A 20,253-nucleotide genomic window follows, 5' to 3' on the forward strand; every position below is an offset into this window, starting at 1 on the left:
TCCCCACTGGGAGAGCCAGACAGAGCGTTGTGGTCTCTTGTGGTGTATTTCCAGTGTTTGCACAAATCAAAGCACTACACATTGAATGACCCCTGTTCCTCTTTGCACACACATGCTTTCTCTCAGTCTGTCTCTCTCTCTCTCTCACACACACAGACACACACACACACACACACACACACACACACACACACACACACACACACAACCACCATTAAATGAAAACTGACCCCAAGTCTCTAAGGAGTACTGCACACATTATCGGGTACTCTAATAGAGAGGAGAATGTTATTTACATTTGGAGTTACTCAAAATTACTCCAGCACATGCACACACACACATGCACACACACTCTCTCTCTCTCTCTCACACACACACACACACACATACACAGAGAAGAGAATATAGAACAGCTATACAGTACATGGTAATTAAACTTCATTTCCACTTCAGAAATATGGAAAATATTAATTGCAAATGACTCATTACATTTGATATCCATTTTAGATGGTGTTGTTATAGAACTAGATTGGCGTTCAGGGCCCTACAAAACTAGGGTACTGTTGAAGAGGATTTTATTTAGTTTCATGAAAAGATCAAGTCTTAAAGAGGAATGACTATTTTTTCTGTGTCTTAGGTTTGTTTTGTTGGAGGTATACTTCTTTTTGACACATGACATTGCATGAGTAGCCTACTGCCAGAGTCTGATTAGGCAAAGTCTTTCTGTTAAAAAAGAATAAAAAAATAAAAACTTGTTTTGTTCTTTTTCGTAATGGTCTTGTTGTTGTCTGCAGCCTACTTCTGCCTTCACTGTGTTTGGAAAGAATGGCAGACATCTCTAGTTACAGATTTTAACAGTGTGCATTCAATTTTGTTGCTTACAGCTGACAAAGGTAGGCTATTCCAAATAAACTAATTTAAACATATTTTACTTCTAGACTATGTTCAATTTGTTCATGTTGATGTATCATCCATAATTGTTACACTAACTTAATGTTTCTGACTTCATTCGTTTGATTAACAGGAAATGTCTGCCTTTGACCAAAACCTAGCTGAAAGTCAATATAAGGCAACTCTATACATCTCTACATCTTTACTGGTGCACAATCAATTACAAAATGATACGTATATGGCTAGAGAAAATACGTGACCTTTAAGTGATATTTGCCAAAGCTCCTTGCCTATTGCCAAAATATCCAGGGGCTAAACCTACCACAGATCAATTCTAACCGATTTTTTAAAGGCGCGCCGTCACTCAAACATATCCCAGCTAGGTTGCCATGGACGCCTGAATTATAGTCTATTTCTTATACACTTGTCTTGATCTTTAAGGGGGGGAAACAGGAAATAAAAGTGTAGTACTCCAGTCCACGAGACTAATCCACTCCTGGTTTTGACGCCCCGCTCTGCTTTTCCTTCTCATCTCCCTCGCTTCTGCATTGCCATACAAGCAGATGTTCTCTCTCTAACACTAGTTTACACGATTTTCTGTCTAAGGCTGGTATTGTTTCACACGCGGTTTGGAAAGCAAACAAGGACAAAGCGGCCAGCATTTTTATGCTACACCACCACTACGCTCAGTGCAGTACGACTCGCAGCCGGGAAGCTGAGAGTAGTGAGCACTGCAATTCTTCCTTTATTTACCACACCTGTGATGCGTTGTTTCTGAGCAACGAAGACGCACGGCGGGGATACTAATGGCTATGGTACAGGAAGAGGAGATTTGTTGAGGGGAGGACTTTGATGCAGTGGCGTTTATAACGGCGTTTAGAGCGCCAGAATTAACATTTGGACAGACGACGCAATTATTAGACCCTTTTTTACTGATTGCTGTTATTCAAACTTAAACGCAAGGTGATAAAACATGATGTCGTTACACCTGGGTCCCTTTGTCCGTTGGAGATTCAGAGTAATGCTCGCATACAGCTGGATCCTTTCCATCGGATTTACCTGCATTGGTAAGTTAAACGTGAATTTTGTTTTGTTTTGCTGTGGTTCACCTTAAGATATAAGGAAGACCTTCACTTATCTCTCTATGTCTCCTTCGCACGTGTGTTATTTCCATGGAGATGCCAATGAGTCACTGAGTGTGCCAACATCAAACCGCGCAGTCTAACATTTAACGGGACTGTGAGTTCAAAAAGTCATTTTTATTAGGGTAAATTATAGACTGAACTGTCAGTTATCTGCGGCTACGGTAATACACTGCGTTTACCTAAGGGAGTTTGCTGTGACTGAACTCGCATACAGCTCATCACATGAGTTCATTCCAGCTTTATGACAGATAACACCGTCTGTTTTCACTCACGAAAGTAGCAAGATTGCCCTTTCTCGCAAACATTTTAGCTGCCTAATCATAACTGTTATTCTTTCGGGAGAAGCGACCGCATGTGATCAACTTTCAGTGATAGTAGCCTAGGCTACATGTGTAAGTGAGACCGTCTCCTCGCTCGTAGTGTCCTCGGAGGTGCACGGACATGAGGCTAACCTACGTGGCAACGGAGGCAGAACACATCCCTCTTATCACCGAATAACTAACGCACTTGTTCATGTCAGTTAACGTGCAGTTCACTATAGGCAAGGATCTCTCGTCGTATGATAAATTGCATGGTTGAAAAGGACTGTTTAAGTTATTACTGCGTTGTGGGAACAGACATACAGTAGACTACTCCCCTCCTTGCGAATGTGTTACACTGAGCGTTGGAAAGCCGATGTCACGTTTCCAACATCCTTTAGCTCTGGTAGCCTACTGCATTTGCAGTATTCTGACGGCTTTTACTGAGTCGGTCGCTAGACTACTAATGCTGATGAGTTAGGTCACTGATTCATCAGGTCGGAGACATCACGTCTCATGGAAATCAATTCAAACGTTATAAACCGAAATTCAAAGGAGGAGAGTTGCGTTCACAGCCTAGTGCACGGTGAAATATTGGAGGGGGTCGCTAGTGGGATGATCCATATGTTGTAATATTTATAAGCCCATAGTGCGCCTGATTATTTCCTTTACAACAATGCCGCTTATTATATGGTTACCATGTAGGATTAAAGTAAAGTTGGCTTTTCATCACTCAAGTGACAAAGTTATTGTTCATCAACATGAACAAAATAATAATAATGTAACATTATATTATGTAAATAAACATTAACATGCAGGTGTTAGGCTTACACCTGCATGTAGTGATTTTGAAATATCCACTATTTTGTTCCATTCTCTTTTAACATCATACAATATTCTACTCAGTTGGGTCTACTAACACTACAACCCAATGGGGTCCATGAATGTTTTACTGATAGAATTAAATGTATGAACTCAAGGGGGGAGTGATGAAATTGCCTTGGAACATCTGGTCATCTGGATTTGGACTCAGATTTCTGATCAAATAGAAGTCTTTGGGGTGGGGGCAAATCTTTCAATTCACCAAGTTGCCTTTGCTATATATTGTACCAACATCCCTTCTGCGGAAATGTACACGCAGTTACTTGCTTATTAGAACCTATTGTTCTTAGAAAGTCTGGGTCGCAAGCTCCTATTATGGTCAGGGAGAAGCACAGCTGGAGTCTGGCTGGTGAGTGTGGCTAGAACAGTTTGTCAGGATTTCACACTTCATTTCCATTGTGCTTGTTTCTTGATGGCTTCCCACAGTATGGACAGAAGGCTAACATGTTAAAAGTTGTGTAATTGCTGCTCTTGCTCCAGGACACTCAAAAATACACGCAATGATGAATTAAGAGGGCTTTTCAGCCGCATTAATTAGGGAATAATTATGAATAAATTAAGATGAAATAAACAGGCATGCTCCAGGGACATCATATTTCAGACTAAGTAAATAACAGTGCGGTGATATTTACAAGGCTGTTTCAGACGTTGGTTTAAAGAGGAGTTTTTTTCCCCCTCTCCTCTGAATACAAGGCCTTATGCAAAAAATAGTTTCCACCCTGTCATAGTTACTGAGTCGTGTAAGGGACATTAATTATGCTTTTCGCCTCTTTTTTTTTGTTGTTGTTGTTGTTGTAAGGGGATTTTATACAAACTCAATTAAGTCCCAGCGTGAAGATTAAAGCCAGGATGTAAGAGGACGCGTCGTGTCTGAGGTTGGGTGGTCCACGGTTTGGATTCGGAGATCGTTTCAGAGGTGCTTCCAACAACACGAGGGCCGCAGACGGGCTCGTCGGAGATCACACGAGGCCTCCGGCACGGAGAGTGGGAAAGGGCTGACTTAGCGTTTGTCAATATCAAAGTCTCGGCTTGTCCTCTCCTCGTAATTCAGTCAAAACTAAAGCCAGACCTGTCAGTCTACATTAGTGGCTATGGGAAACGGCAAAGTCGGCCACTTCCTATCGCTGCTGTGTGTTCTGGGAGATCAGTAGGAGCTTCAACAACAGAGATTTTCATTCAGACAAAAGAGGATGGCAGACTCTGGGTCTCTCTCTCTCTCTCTCTCTCTCTCTCTCTCTCTCTCTCTCTCTCTCTCTCTCTCTCTCTCTCTCTCTCTCTCTCTCTCTCTGTGTGTGTGAGCTTGAAATCCCTTGACGGGAGTATTGTGGGGAAAATGTGCCTGTCTGCGAGTATCTTGTGTCCTTCAGAAGATGGAGATAAGTCATGCAGTCATCCACATCACACCGCTCCCCATCCTTGGCACCCAGCGCCAGACTACAGGCCTGTTTTCCTTTTTCTCTCTGGTCCGTTTTCTAGCTGTTGAGCGAGAGGAGTTCCAAGATGGCTAATGTCAAATGCAAAGCTACAGTTACTATCTCTCACTTTCTTCTCTCTCTTTCGCTCTCTCACTCACACACTCAAACACACACACACACACACACACACACACACACACACTCAAACACACACACACACACACTGATCCAAACATATCTTCTGTATGATAATGATGATCTCTTATTCACGTCAACCACAGTGTCACCACTATCTCTAAAAAAAGGGCAAAGCATGCCATCTCAGCAAAACGCAGACGGTCATTTAGATGTTCCTTTGTGATGGCGTGCATTTAGGTCAACCATGTTCCATCTTCCCAGCACACTGTCTGCGTTATAGCAATGAGATATACATATGGAGGAAGGTAGCACGATTAGCATAATATATTGGCTGTACAAGTCTCTCAGTCACACACATTTTAATCCACTTCCTCTCTGTCCCGAAGCTAATGCATTGCAAATGATCAGTATGTACAATATTAGTGGGGTAAGGTCTTTCACATGGTAATGTTAATTTTATAGGGGAAAAAAGGATTTGGATCCCCCCCCAAGTGAGAACTGAGAATTTCCAATGATGCATGCAAAGAGAATACTTCCTCAGTGATCGCAGGAAAGGAATTTACCATATAATAATTTATTTTTGTACCCCTCGACACTAGCCCTGTGAATTAGCATGATGTTACCAGAGCAGGAAATATCCAGTAATGGGTAAATTGTGCTTTGTAAAAAGATGGAGAATTAAACTGATGTTGCTTTTCCGAGTATCCCAATGGAATTGTTTTGTAGGGTTTTTTTTAGTGCTTAGAATTGGATTTGATTGCTGCAGGTAGAAAATTAGCACTAATGTGTTGTTGTGCTTTGACCCACGCCAATGCATTACTTTCTTATTGTTATAAACAAATAGCATATTTTAGAATGGTACATAAGGTGTTACATTGATTTCTTTCACTTTACTATTTATTAATGAGCTATTTTTTTAAAATTCCTTCATGAAATGGATGATGTATTGCGATGCTGGATGAAACCAGCTCTAGTGAGTGATTAATGGTTGGACGTACACTGCATCAGCATAAATGAAGAAAAGGTAAACAGTGCAAGTCAACTCCGGTCAACTCTAAATGATTCGCGAGACTACGCTCCATTTGATGACAAATGTGTGTGCTTCTTATCTCCAGCAAGCTTAATATGTCCACAGCTTGCCCGTCAAATGCAAATAGCTCCTGTGAAAGTAGAGAGGGATGGTGAGGGATGGAGAGAGAGAGGGAGGGCATGAAAAAGGGATGGAAAGAGAGGGAGGGGGGCAGAGCAGGAGAGGAAGAGAGGGGGGATCGGGAGAGGAAGAGGACTGGGCCAGTGAGGATGACAATGTGGGAACCTCTTGGGGAAGGGGGGTTATTTTATGCAGTCGGGAAAAGAAAGCTCTGCAATGCCACTAAATCTCTGTCAAAATGTGCCCTTTTGCCTCAATTACACAGTTTTCATGATTCAGGTGGTTGAGAAAGGTGAATAGTTGCAGGGGATTGGGGCTTTGCCTATGGCGGGGGCTAAGGTCCCAGCAGAGTAGTTCTCTCTCTTTCTGTTTTTTCTCTCTCTCTCTTTCTCTCTCTCTCTCCATCTTTTTGTCTCACTCTGTCGTTCTGTGTGTCTCGCTCTTTTGACGCCTGCTCCCACTGGCAAACCGTCTTGAAAAAAAACGCCCTTCAAGAAGGGAGACAAGATCGGTCTGTCGAGCCCCCAAGATCTGCATCGCTCTGCTCGCCGGAGAGGCTAATCATCTGCTCCCTCCCAAGGCGGCGTTGCTGACCGGAGCGGCTCGACCCTTTCTGCTGACCTTGAGTGTGCTCTCCTCTCCCTGCGCCGCCGCGAGTGGACGGCCCGGGCCTTCTCAGCACATCGTCAAGAGCAGCAGTCATCGAAAAGCCCTAGGGTCAGCTACCTGGGGAGTTCAAACCCTCGCTCTCCCAGGGTGCCTTTTGGCTTGATGCTGATGCTCTGCTTGACTCGCCATCGCTGTCCAAAAGGTCTCCTTAAGATCTGGACCCTATGGTGATGAGCCATCTGCTTCGCTACTCAAAATATGCACTGTGCCAGGTGACTTCTGTTCCTCCTAAGTAGGCTTTTTTTTTTTAGACACTGTTTCCCTTTTGTTTCTTTTTTTGAATCTCTTTTTTCCACTTTAACAAATTGTACTCTTCTGGGAGAGGTTTCTTGACAAAGTGAGAATGATTGTGAGTGACGCTTTGTGGTTTCTTCCCCAGTAATGTGTATAGAAGCACATCTGTCTCTCTCGCACCCGGACCATTTTTGAGGTTTGGGGAGGCTTCCTTGTCCTCTGGTGATCAATAAGCCTCTAACTGTTTAATTGGCCATCGGTCAATGACAAAGAGGCGCGTGCTACCCCAGAGGGGTTCAGTGCTGGCTTATTATGGCTGTCCTGTGGGTCCTTTCGCAGCCCCAGTGTTTGTCCAAGTTGTTGCCAGAGCGATTATTATTTGTATTCGCCGTGCCGACTGGATTGCATAGGATTGCCACTAGGGAGCGGCATAACAACCGGCGAATCTCCAATTGGCTGTGGCCCCTGCTGCCATCCCATCATTTCAAAAGGGAGGAGTTGCTAAGTAGTACACATGTCTGCTCAAGGGATCAAAGACTGTGTGGCGGGTTTCATCCATCATTGATTTGCAGTCTCACCTTCCACTGTGTTGATTATTCATCTTTTGCAAGCAGCCATACGGCCTCCATGTTCAATAATGGCTTTGTCAAACAAACCAATAGTTGGCCACCTCAGATGAATTTCTACCAGTGTGGTTCCACTGGTTTTGTGTAGTATCAGGTTTATTCCTAAAGGAGCACTGTACCTGCCGCCATAAATACCGCAGGGCTATTCTAACTGGAGAGTGACACTGCATGACGTGTTGTTATTCAGGACTTAGGGCTGCTATTTCAATCGTGTGTGTGTGTGTGTGTGTTTTGTGTACGCACGCGCCGTACGTGTGTGTGTGTGTGTGTGTATGTTTTGCGTGTGATTAATTTGGAGACCACCTTAGGCAGGCCAGAGGTGGTGTTGCTACCGTCATGGCAAGGGTATTTGTGTGGCTGTCGGCTTGACCCACTGCCAGGGCTTGTCCGGCTGAAGTGATTTTGTTGACAGGGAGAGAGAGAGAGCCTGCTGACCTTTCGTCATTATGTTCATGCGTCCAGGCGCCCAGGGCCAGCAATTCAACTGAGTCAACATCGCCATCTACCCTCCACACAGGCCCCACTCCCAAGGGTTAAAGAAAGAGAGAAAATGAAATGTCCTGCCATTACAGAAATAGGAAGAAGGGAAAGTGTTATTATAGAGTATCTTGTTTGTTTTGCAATAATGTGTTGATCTTTGTAAGGAAAATGCACGCTACTATTTTTTTTCCCTAAAGCATAGTGAGTCATTTCTCTATTTTAAATGCTGCAGAATAAATGCTGATAAAATGGATTCATGTGAATTCAGATGGACATTTCACAACATCTAACAACCATTACGGCAGAAATTATCAATTGGATTGTTGGCAGAGTTCTGTAATGGTGAATTATGATGAAGCCCTGTTCTAGCAGTAGCCGCTGCATTGTGATACAGCCAGTCAGACTCTCCTCATGCCAATTAGTTGACAGAAAGACCAAATGACTTTGCTCATGACCTCACTGCCCATTCATGCAATTGCAAAGGACCTTGTGGTATTGAGTGGTTTACATGATGAAATTGACCTTTAGCGCTGCATAGATCCAGTCCAGAATCACAGATGATTCTGATGTTTATGTAATTACAGTTTTGCTATAATCGATAGATAATCAATGCTTCTGCTTTGAAAACATTTTTTTTTATTATTCAAGTGCAGGGAGAAGAGTTGATGACATGTTTATATTCATGACCTGGGTTCAATTACTGCATTGCAGTCATGGTGATCTGGTTGGTAGTGAATGTAAACACTACAGTCTTGTATTGCTCGATTGCATTAAATTGTAGGAATACCATCCATTTGTCTTACCATACCATTTGTATTGCTCAAATACATTAAATCATTGGAATGCCATCGGGATTGTATTAAATATTCAGGTTCCTATACAAAATGAGATCAAAGCAGCCATTATGGCCTCGAGTAATGCAGGCTGTGTGCTGAAGGACGCACATGTCAAGTCCTGATGTCTGCCTCGCACAGACGTACTGGTCATGAGATTGGTAGCAGTGTGTTTAGCAGGTCTGTCTGTCAGTCAAGTCCAAGCCTCGGGGTGCACCAGCCACAATGGTGGCAGTGACCTGGATTGGCAAGGGAGGTTTGGGTGAGTAGTGAAGCAGGGGGGATGAGAGGAGGGGGGTAATGGGGGACAGTGGGGTAAAAGCCCCCCCCCCCCTCCCCAAAAAAAGGCCTGGTGTGAGTGTGTTTCCTATCAGACTAGGGTTATGGGGGTGCTGCACCCCAGCACAGTGTAGTTGAATGATGGGTGTGTTATACAATGAGGAATAATACGCCGCAGACGCACATTTGTGAGACCCAGATATTCTGTTGACTGTAGCTGCTGCTTCTCTGGTCAAATAAGACCTTATGATGAGGCCTTCAATGAGATTTCAGATTGAAGGAAGGTGCACAGTGGTGTGGTGAATCAGAAATGGGACTCGTGGCCTTGATGCTTCCAGCAACATGCTCTACCAGCAGCAAGAGAAAACATGTTCTATTATCACTTGAGAAACATAACCACCCATTCAGCGCTCAAGGTAATGCATTGTGCGCTAGGAGCATGTGTGCTTCTTTTATTCCTTCTAACAAATGCTATCCAACGCCAGGTTTTGTCATTGTGGAGTGCTTGGCTTTAGCCTGCTGAAAAAGTTTTCCAGAGCATGCTAATTATGCGATTTCAACGAGGCAAAACAGCCCTGTTTCTGGGCAAGGACAACACGCGGAGCACTACAGTCACACAAGGAAATAAGAGAGTCTCTGCCTCTGAAGCCCATTATGAAAGGAGTGTTTTTTTTTGCTTTTGATAACTTGTTGTATGGCATGCTGGTGAAAGTAGAATACACATAATTTATACTCACAATTTCCAAAGAATGCAGTGTTTCCCACAGAATTGAATTATATTTGTGGTGGTAGGTTTGCAGAATTAAGTGTGGTTATGATTCTAACCAGATTTAAGCACAATTTAGTACAACCAGGAAACTCATTGTGTGGTGGTCAATGTTGATACTGTGGTGGGCCGCCACAAATAAGTCAATGTATGGGAAACACTGGAATGAATTATAGTATGATCTCTTGATTTAGATATCTATCTTGATATTTGCTTGATGAGTGCTCAAAATCAGTCATATTTCGCTCTGTCCTCAGTGTCCGTATTAGCAGTCAAACTCCTATGCAATGTATTACTAAATAGTCATTTTTAGAAATGTTGATTCATTTGGGAATTGAATCAACTGACATCTGTTGACCCCGTTGGTTGAAAAGATCACATAGAGAGAGGATGCGCCATTGAGTTAATACACTCGACATTACTGTTGCTTCTTCACCTCTGACTGGTTTTTGCACTGTGTATTTGTAGCGTTTTTTTTTTTTTTTTGTATGTAGGCCACTGTTTAGGCCGCACAGCTGAATTCAACATGCCCTCCATTGAGATGTTTGCTCGGAGCGAAAGCAAATGTCAGATATGTTTTCAGTTCATGTTGCTCTGTGTTGGAAAATGGCTCAGAAGGACTTGCCTCTGACACTTCTTATGCTCAGCTTGCCTCTGACACTTCTTATGACTGTGTCCCAGGGGCCCCAGCATTGTTATGATGTAGAGCTCCGAGATAACCGCTCTCCTTGCAAACGTTGTGCGATTTGATTTCCCTCGAAAAGAGGGTACTAGTCACACGTCTCATCTTGGAGAGGTGGCGCCAGTAAATCAGCCATGAATTCTCTAGTAATGATGGTCGATGCTATTCCAAATGTTACGCAATGTAGCAAATGCTTCAGGTGATATAGAGCCATGATTTGAACTCCTTACACACACACTAGTTGCCTCACAATCTAGACTGAGTCTCAGGGACATGAGTTTACAACAATATTTCTCAGTAAGGTTCAGTCAGCAACACAATGTAACTGTAACCTTTAAAATACATTGACTTCTAATACAGAGAAGGATGCCTAACACTGCCAGTATGGGCCAGGTGCACTGTGTGCACTGTGTAACGTTGTTGATTGGGTAGGATCATGACTCTTAGTTGTTGATTGGGTAGGATCATGACTCTTGTAGTTGTTTTTTGACTAACAGTGTACCGTCTTGATGCTAAATGGCACTGAAGATTGATGCCGAAGAGCATGTGTATAGATTCTTTCATGTGTTTTGCTGATTATAGTCGTCAGGTTCGGCCCTCTGAGGCTCTGGGTGCTGAAGGTTCATGCTGCTGTCGTCACCAGCCCAGTGTGTTGTGTGTCATGGTGTGACTAAACGCACATGCTGCACTCTCCGATCCTTCGACAGACACACACACACACACACACACACAGAACAGGAGCTCTTAATCTGCTCCATCGCCGAGCCACAGGTTAAGAGGACTTTAACATGAACTTGTTGGGTTTTTTTTATGAGCGACTCTCTAGTCTGGCTGTAAACAAAGCTTTTTTTATTTATTTTTTTATTTCAAAATCTCTCGCCTCAGCAGCAGGAGCTGGGTCGTATCCTTGATATCATAAAAAAAGGTCCAGTGAAGCGAGAAGCCCGACATGAAGACTCTGCCTCAAAATTCAATGCGCCATCCCTTTTATTACTCACTAGGCTACAGACCGGTTGAAAGACATCCTGTATGTGCACCTCGAGTGGTCTCGGTATTGTTCTGCTGAATCTCGATCAGTGTAAGCCGGCCAGCTTTCGTGCAATATTAATAGGTATTGGATGGAGGGCTGGGCTTCAACAAAAAGGCAGGTACATGATCTTGCCCGCCGGTGCGAACTGTAAACCACTTCAGCTGACCGAGGAGAGAATGAATCTGACCGCGCTTAAAACAGTCGCTGTGTACCCGCAGCGTATGCCCCGGAGATGGAGTTGTGTTTCGAATGCCAAGTTCACATTATTAGTGTGAACTCCCACCAAATGTTCACAAATCGTTCTATTTTCGTCAGCATGTTCTGCGGTGCTCTTTTCAGAAGGTGGTCCACCGACTTGCTGATGAGTCATGCGTCTGTTTGCCAGGCCTCATAAAAAGGACGGGGCTCGGTGGGAGCTAGCGGTGGCAGCGGTGTGGTCCTGACTCACACTGGTGATTGGAGGGAAGCTCTTGTGGCTCGCTAAAGGTGTCCTGGCAAAACAACAATCAGACGGAGTGGAAAACAAGGGCCCACCCAGTTACTCAAGTGAGACTTCGGAGCTGGGGTTATCGGCTGAATCACTTCATCACATCTCACCATCGTGATATTGGGTCGAATTTTAGCTCTAATTGTAACAGTTTAGCATAACTGTTGGACAGGAAATTCTCCCTTTTTTCCCTTCTTCACTGTGTCGACTGGCTGTGTTGTTCAACTCGTGTGAACGATGACCTTGTATATCGTTACCGTTTGGTTTATGCTAATGAAATTGGTGCATTGTTATTTTAGAACACAAAAGAAATCAGCTGTTTTTAAATTGATAAGTTGTATGTTTCCATTAGTCTTGCATGGTGATATTAATACAGTATGTGTACTTTAGCTGCCAATGTCAAGTGGATCTACTTAGTTAAAAATACATACTGGGAAGGGACGATTAATGGCTCCCAAGACCGCACATATAGTCCTGCAGAAGACTATCTCAATGCCCTCATACATCAGACACTCCTGAAAGTATAATGCAATTCTTAATTGTTTCTTAATTGAAAGCATATCAAAGGAATGGAATGGTAGCTGTAATCATTCTAGAGTGTTCCCTCGCCCCGTAAAGGCTCAGCGAGGCCCGTGCTTTTGAAAATTCAGTCCCCAGCTCCCTCCCCAGATTTAGAGAAGGGATTTGTTCCTGAACATCCAGTACAAAGGAGCAACGGAGGAAATGTAAGACCAGTGTCACATACAAAAGCGACTCCACTCCCTTCGCCGGGTAACCGGCATAAGATCCACCCCTCCCACCCCCCTCGCATCCCCCCTCCCACCCCCCTCACCCTCCTTGCCGAAGGCCTTTTTGTCCTGCCTCTGTGAGCTCCAGCGTTCCTTTAACAAGCCTGTCTTACCTTTCAGATTTTATTACCGTAATCAATGGCACACATTAGCTTTCCTTGTGCATCATGTCGCAAAGGCACTAAGAGGCATAGAGAGAAGCTGATTGGAGTATAATTTGTCTCCTGTGTCTCGACAAGTCCGTTTTAAATCCGTTGTTACAAGCACCCTCTTCACTCGCAAAATAGGACCCAAACAACACTCTCTGAATACGACCTAAAACGGGGGAAAGGGGAAAAGAAGAGCATTTTTACACAGTCGTGGTCTTGCTGCCAAATCGGTTTGTTTGGAGGCCATTAGAACGGAAGAAATTCACAGTAAAGGTAGATTTAAAACTGACGTGCGAAGACCATCATATAACACGTTCCATCATTTCTTCTAATTAAACCTAATTAAATGCAGGTGGAGGAAGAGTCTGCATTTAAAAAAAAAATCTGAATACAGATGGAGTCTAATTTTGAAGGATCTGCTGGCAGTGAAACAACCACCGTTTCCTACTTTGGTACACTGGACACGCCTTTTAAAAGGCCAAAGTAGTTTGTAAAGCCGTCTGGGTCTATATTTTTTAACAGTTGATGGATCCGTGTGAATGTGCAGTGATAAAGAGAAATGTAAAAGGACTTTTATCCTGAAACAAAGACATCAGTACTGCTGCATTTAAAAGCCAAACAGAATTAGCACCTCTGGCGTGAGTTGATGAAAGAACTGGCCTGGACGACAACACATTTATCAATCCCAGAGGCGTGCTGAGTGCTGAGGTCTTGGCTATCACGCTCTCACACCTCTCACCATGGCCGCCCTTACTGTCTCATCATATTAGCCAGGCATCTTACTGCTATGTGAGCGCATTCTGCACACAGTCCTAATTTCTGTGACAGTAGCCACAGAGCGGACACGAAGATGCGGGCGGCATGGCAACGAGGATGGAGAACAGAGGAGGAGAGGGGGAGAAGGAGGAGGAGAAGAGAAGAGAGAGCTAGCGGGCTTCCGTAGTTGAAAGTACCTTGTCCCTAATTTCACCCGAATTCTCTCTCGGTGTGTTTGATGAGTGCACCCGGTGTTAAAAGAGATGGCTCTTCAGACAGACCACCAAGAGTCTCACTTGAGGATAAAAAATGAACTGCCCCCCCCACCACCCTCTTACCAATCTCTCTCTCTCTCTCTCTCTCTCTCTGTGTGTGTGTCTGTGTTCTTCAGTCCTTCAACACACAATTAGCCGGCCTCCTTTGGAGAGCCGTAGAACAAAGGTGATCCCTGGGAGCTATGACCAGAGCCAGTGGCACGTAAGGGGGTTGGGGGCTGGTGGGTGGGGGTGGAGGTGGGGGTGGGCTGGTGACACACTCATACCCCGAGGCTGCTCCCTTGACCAGAGAAGTCGGCGGCTGTCACCGCGCATCACCGTCTCCAGAGCGACTAATGGCATTTCCGAATTGGCGAGGGGTGGAACAAAAAAAAAGAGGCGCGTCTAAGAGCACACAGAAAAGAAAAGAGTGGCAGTGAAGCGAGGGTAGGGAGGGAGGGAGGGAGGGAGGGGTAGAATGAAACGAGAGGAGGGGGAAAAAAACCCACAACATGCTCACATCTCAGGAGAGGCATGCGCCGCGCTCTTCCTCTCCCCATTAGTCCGTGCCCTCCTTTCTGTAGTGTGCGCCCGCAGACGCACGCTGAGCGGCGCGAGGTGTGGCGGGGCCCAGGCCTCCGAGCACATGCTGAGGCACCACCACCACCACCACCGATTAAGGAGGCTTTTCACTCACAGCTGAGCTCCGACGTCGCTCACTCTAAAGTGTCTCTGTGTGTGTGTGTGTGGGGGGGGGGGGGGAGTGGTGGATGCTGCAGGCTTGGGGTGGTTGTGGTGTGTGTGTGTGTTGGGGGGGGGGGGGGGGGTGCAGCTTACTAACAAGATCAAGATCAAGATGCTGCATATACTGCATATGGTCCAGCACTGCCACACTACAAGGTCAACACTGACACAAGTTAGATTTGTCTTTGCCAATATTAGCTCTGCTTGAGAGAATGAGATGTGACTATGGGCTACGGCAAGAGCACTGCCTACCATAGTAAACACATGCTTAGATCATGACTCTTACTCCTGTGTATCATATGCCAGTTTTATGAAAACAACATACCGGTAGTTGATATTCAATTTAATACATTATTTAACACAACATTAGTATTAGATTATATAACATTAACATTATTAAACACATAATGTATTATATCAATATTTAATACTGTGTTGTAATATTAATGGCATACTCTGTGTTGATATTATTGATTTTAGGTCTCTTTCCTGGATAGTGATAACTCTTTGAAAGACAGTCTTTGAGTTGACTCTTGTTCAATGCTAATGAGTTACCCATGCTGTATTGCACAATGGATGCTACACCCATTGCTAATTGGATTAAAAGATGAGCTCATTTGGTGGAGTTGACTCTGTACTGTTCTTTGTCATGAGCAGCTGTGCGTATTAAACTGTATTTCCATGGAAAGAAATGATGGATGGTCAGGGATCTCAGAGGCACCTCCTGAGAGAGCTTCACGTTGGGCATCATGCACGTCACAGGCTCTCATTTCAGGAAGTAGGATATCTTCATTCTTTAGCTGGATGTCATTTATCACTTTCTTAATGAAGATTTGGATACTTATTTGACGGGCAACATTTTTACTCTTTTGTTTAGGCATTTCATTTCTATAATCTTACCAGTCATTTCATGAGTGATTATATTTCTATTTGTTTTATATAAGATATATTCATATGGTATAGTCTGAGTGACTGTGTGCGCAGTATGAAGTCTTAAACTCTTTGCCATAAGGAAGTTCGATAATCCCCTGGAATAGTTGTAGCCTCATGGGAAGGAGGTATGTTTCGCTCGCCTTTTATCTGGTGAATTGAGCTCGGAAACCTATATCCAGCCCGGGAGAAGAATGGCCAGTGAAAGAAAACAAAAGTCGGAACATTGTGCACGCCGCCAACTCCGATAAGCAGTGTCTCTGCTCCTTTTATCTGTCGCCTCCGTAAGGAACACGGCCTCTCAAAGACGAGACGGGTGGATCAAATGACCCAGGTCCACCTTGCTGGCAGGTGTTCTCCGGGGTCCCTCAACCCTTCTGGGACCTCCGAGCCTCTCCTGAAATAATTAACGAGACTCGTTTAACCCTGGCTTTACCAGTGCCGGTAATTGTCCTCCCTTCCTTCCTTGGGTTGGGTTCCCGTTCTTTAGTTTTTGGAAACTTGTTCTTCTGTCCCACCCATAAACTGATAAAGTCTGAGAATCCCCTGATGCCCAGGAGAGAGTAAGACTTCATTCTACAAACAGTTCATTCTACTCACCATATCTAAATAAATAATCTTATCTATAATATATGCAGCATGGAGGTGACGGGCATTTCCACATGTCCATGCTATGAGTCACTGATCAGTAATTACACAGCACGGTCTCTCCGTTAACAAGTAGTGTGTAATTGTATTGCATCTATGGTAATGTAGTATTGATGCCATTTTGGGGATTGTGCTCTATCTATTTCTGTTCCTTGATGGCATTATAGGAAAGTTGCTATCTACTTCTGTATCTTATTGTTTGGAATGGGTGTAGCAAATAGAAAAAAGAAGACAAATCCAGTGATGTGATGTGGATGAGGTGTTAAACGTCACTCCCTATTTTCTTTTCAGGTGATGTGTGTCAGGAAATAATGCACTTTGCTGAATAGAATACCTTATGAGGCTCCAATGTATGAATCAAAAGTTACCAGTAAAAGAAGTAACTGTGGTACTAGCATACTGGAAAAGCCAATTGTGCGGCAGCCCTACCTATCATTTTGAAAATCCTTGTTATTTGCATCCATTTATAGTGTTTCCATGATATTTCCTTGAGAGTGAAGTATATTTTCGGTACCTCAGAATTGGTATCGCATGCGCTTTAATCGGTTCAGGATGGGCCACCCTCCTGGCACAGGATCTTGACAGGGTGTCTTATTAATGCATGAAATTCTATCACTGTCAAAATGTCCCCCGGTTGATAATATGAAATCTGCTTTACTGTACCGTGGGAGTTTTACACAGAAATAGGACTCCTGGTGCTCAGGAAAGACACTGCGCCTCGGAGACTCTCAGTGATGGGTTCTTGCATCTGATAAAAAGGCCTCTTTTTTAACTCAAACCCATGAAACATCTAATGAAGTACACCACTACCCATAAGCCACCTGAATAATTTGTTGCAGTTGCCTTTTTATCCTTTACAGATGTGATTTTCTCTTTTTTTTAAGTACTGGGTTAGAGACAGGACCAGAGTTCCTGTTTGACAGTTCTCTCCAATGTTTTTTGGATTGGTTTTATAGTCTCGATACTTCCTGTCAGTGGTAAGACCCTGAGAACAATAGACCGGAGTCGCTGAGTGTATTATTTCTGCTCTCAGGTGCAATGATGACACATCCCGGGTTATGTTTCTGTATTTATCCGTCTCCGTTGTCAAATTGAGTGAAATGTGGAGACCCTGGGGTCAAAAGGTTTGTAATACGGTCTGACACATGCATCAACGTCAGAAACATGTTGACTGGCCCCTTTTAATCCTGCACTGAGATCTATACTCGGCTTCGTAAGGGCCAGAGGTGTGTGTGTGTGTGTGTGTGTGTGTGTGTTTGTGTACACTTGTGTTTATGTGTGTGGGCGGCAGTGTCTTTAAGACGTGTAACATGTGGACCTGTATACAAAGCAGTGCGGTCATACCTTTCACCACCGGCGTCGAATCTCATCTGCCTCAGCGTGACGAGGTATGTCAGGGCCGCTCCGCACACGTAGGCAGAGGGCCAGACGCCGCCCGACAGCCGAGAACTGTGCCTCCTCTGTCCTCTTGCCTAACTAGTCTAGTTTTAATATGTTGTGTAAAAGAGCACCTGGTAGTGGGAGCGTAGCTCGTTATCTCCGCCCCTGTGATATCCAGCACAAGTGTTCCCTCTGGCTGCCCTCTCTGCACTGCATGTTTTTCTCAAGATGTTTTTTTGAAATGCGGCACCCCGCACCATCTTTCCCCTCGCGCAATGTTGTTGGTTTTTTTTTACCCGTTCTTCTTCTTCGTCCCATCTGTCTGCGTGTGCGTGCTGGTAGGAGCCGCTCAGCCTGGTGTTTATGTTTCTGAGCGCCATACTGGAAGGCAGGGAGAGTTGGCTCTAGCCGCACTGCCAGGGTAGTCTCCGTGCAACAATTATTTAGTATTCATTCTTAAGGCTTGCTACGCACAGCATGTTAAATTTGTAAAATTGCTTATTTGTAGGGTTATTTCCCCTCTCCAATGTGTGTGTGTGTGTGTGTGGGGTGGGGGTGCGGGGTGTGTGTGGGGGGGGGCAGCAGATTTATATTATACATGAAAATATCCTTTTGAAATGCCAACAAACAGCATGTCTGTGTGACACTCATGTCATTGACAGCATTGTGATTTTAATTATAGCCAGAATCAGATGATGGGCTCGCACCATTCCACATAAACCCAGCCAAGGTGTCGGAGGATGCATAACTCATGCCTTCTTCACACGCTTCCTCGTGGTCATAGCAGGGGCGTCTGATTGAGAACTGGAGGTATTAATGAATAATAACAACTTTTATCAAAGAAACTCTTGACCCCCTCCAGATGCAGGCAAATGTTACTGATAAACAGCCCTTCTTAAAACTACCCTCCCCCCCCCCCCCCCCACTCACACAGAGAGAGAGACACACACACACACACACACACACACACACACGCTCTCTCTCTCGCTCTATGACACCCCTACCGGCTTAGGCTCAGCCTCGGATTCCGGCGCACCATCCCCGAGGTGGTATCTCGCCATCTTTAATTTAGAAATGCGCCAGGAACACTCGTGGAGGAGATGGTTATCGGAGCCGGCCGTCTGTCTGTCTTGTCTCAACACGCATGCCACTCGGCATTGTCTAATAGCCTTTCACCGCCAGCTCTCTTTCTCTCGCAGGTGGACGGGGGTGATTTTGGGGTGGGGTGGGGGGGGGGGGGGGGCGGTAATGCTGTCAGTAACACAGCTTTCCATTGTCACCTGTCTGTGTCTGTCAAACTCGCTGCTTGTCTTTTCCCAAAAGTCACAGGCAGTGTCAAGGCTGGCATTCAAATCATGGAAATATCGGCAAATAGTGTTTTCTTTATGGCTGGAGTTAAATAGACAAGACACCAGCAAAACACACACACACGCACACACACACACAAAACCTCTATTTGGAGGATGGACATTTATGAATGTCACCAAAGCCTTTCTCAGATGTGAGCTTCTCCGTGTCCTGTGGCACGCTTGACCGTAAGTGTGGTCCCTGTGGTGACGAGACAACATTGCGCTCCTAACCAGCAGAGAAAGAACGTCATTTGTTCTGAGGGCAGAGAGGCAGCAATCGATTGTATTTTCATTACAGTTATGTTTTCATACTTCACCACAGGATAGTGTGAACGATGGTAAATGATACATTAATGCTCATGGCCTTCTCTCTCTCTCTCTCTCTCTCTTCCTCCCTCTCTCTCTCTCTCTCTCTTTCTTCTCTCTCTCTCTCTCTCTCTCTTCCTCTCTCTCTCTCTCTCTCTCTCTCTTCCTCCCTCTCTCTCCTCTCTTCCTGTCTCTCTTTCTTCTCTCTCTCTCTCTCTCTCTCTCTTCCCCGGCCCTGGCGTGTCTTCTCTTTGTGTCCAGCTTGTGAAGATGAGCTTAGGGCTAGATAAACGTAATCCACCACCTCCCCGCTACATTCCCCTGCTACATTCCGACTGCTGTCCAGTTTGTCATGGGCCACCTGACGTGCCACTGCACCCGTATGGGCCCACTGCCCAGTCCCGTAGGCCTCCTATTGAGTTAGCTTGAGTCTATCTCTGAGGGGGATGAAAATAGCAGACATTGCTTTGGAAGTTCTGTTATGGAATCTCTGGAAGCCATTAGCCTGTGTGTTTTCTGAAGGTATATAAACATAAGAGCATACTTACATCAGAAGGGCCCTGCTGTCAAAAACATTTGGAGAATCTTGCAGTTCTGTCGTTTTTGATATGTTCTATGTCTTCATCTCTCTCTCTCTCTCTCTCTCTCTCTCTCTCTCTCTCTCTCTCTCTCTCTCTCTCTCTCTCGTCTTTTTCTAGGTCTCTCTCTCTCTCGTCTTTTTCTAGGTCTCTTAACTGTGCCCAGCACATTGCCATTCCTCTGTTGATGCTGTAGGAATGCTTTTCAGTGGTTAGGTGATGCATGGTGCTGGCAGTTCTTGAATGGCAGGTTTATTGTGAGTTCTACTGACTCATGCCTTGCACTCAAAGGGCATGTGAGTCATCTGCCCCGCACCACACCGCACCGCACCGCACCACACCTGCCGCTCAACACCGACTACACT

At 44.8% G+C, this 20,253-nt stretch overlaps 1 protein-coding gene across 1 annotated transcript in view; it reads left to right on the top strand.

Annotated features, from left to right (window-relative positions):
- unc5a (unc-5 netrin receptor A) overlaps nucleotides 1-20,253 on the top strand; it is a 169,160-nt gene that overhangs the window by 18,256 nt on the left and 130,651 nt on the right. Inside the window, 1 exon segment of the mRNA XM_042075476.1 lies at nucleotides 1,832-1,958. Coding sequence (XP_041931410.1) covers nucleotides 1,832-1,958 — 127 coding nt within the window.

Source organism: Alosa sapidissima, chromosome 20 (genome assembly GCF_018492685.1).
Source record: "Alosa sapidissima isolate fAloSap1 chromosome 20, fAloSap1.pri, whole genome shotgun sequence".
NCBI lineage: Eukaryota > Metazoa > Chordata > Actinopteri > Clupeiformes > Clupeidae > Alosa > Alosa sapidissima.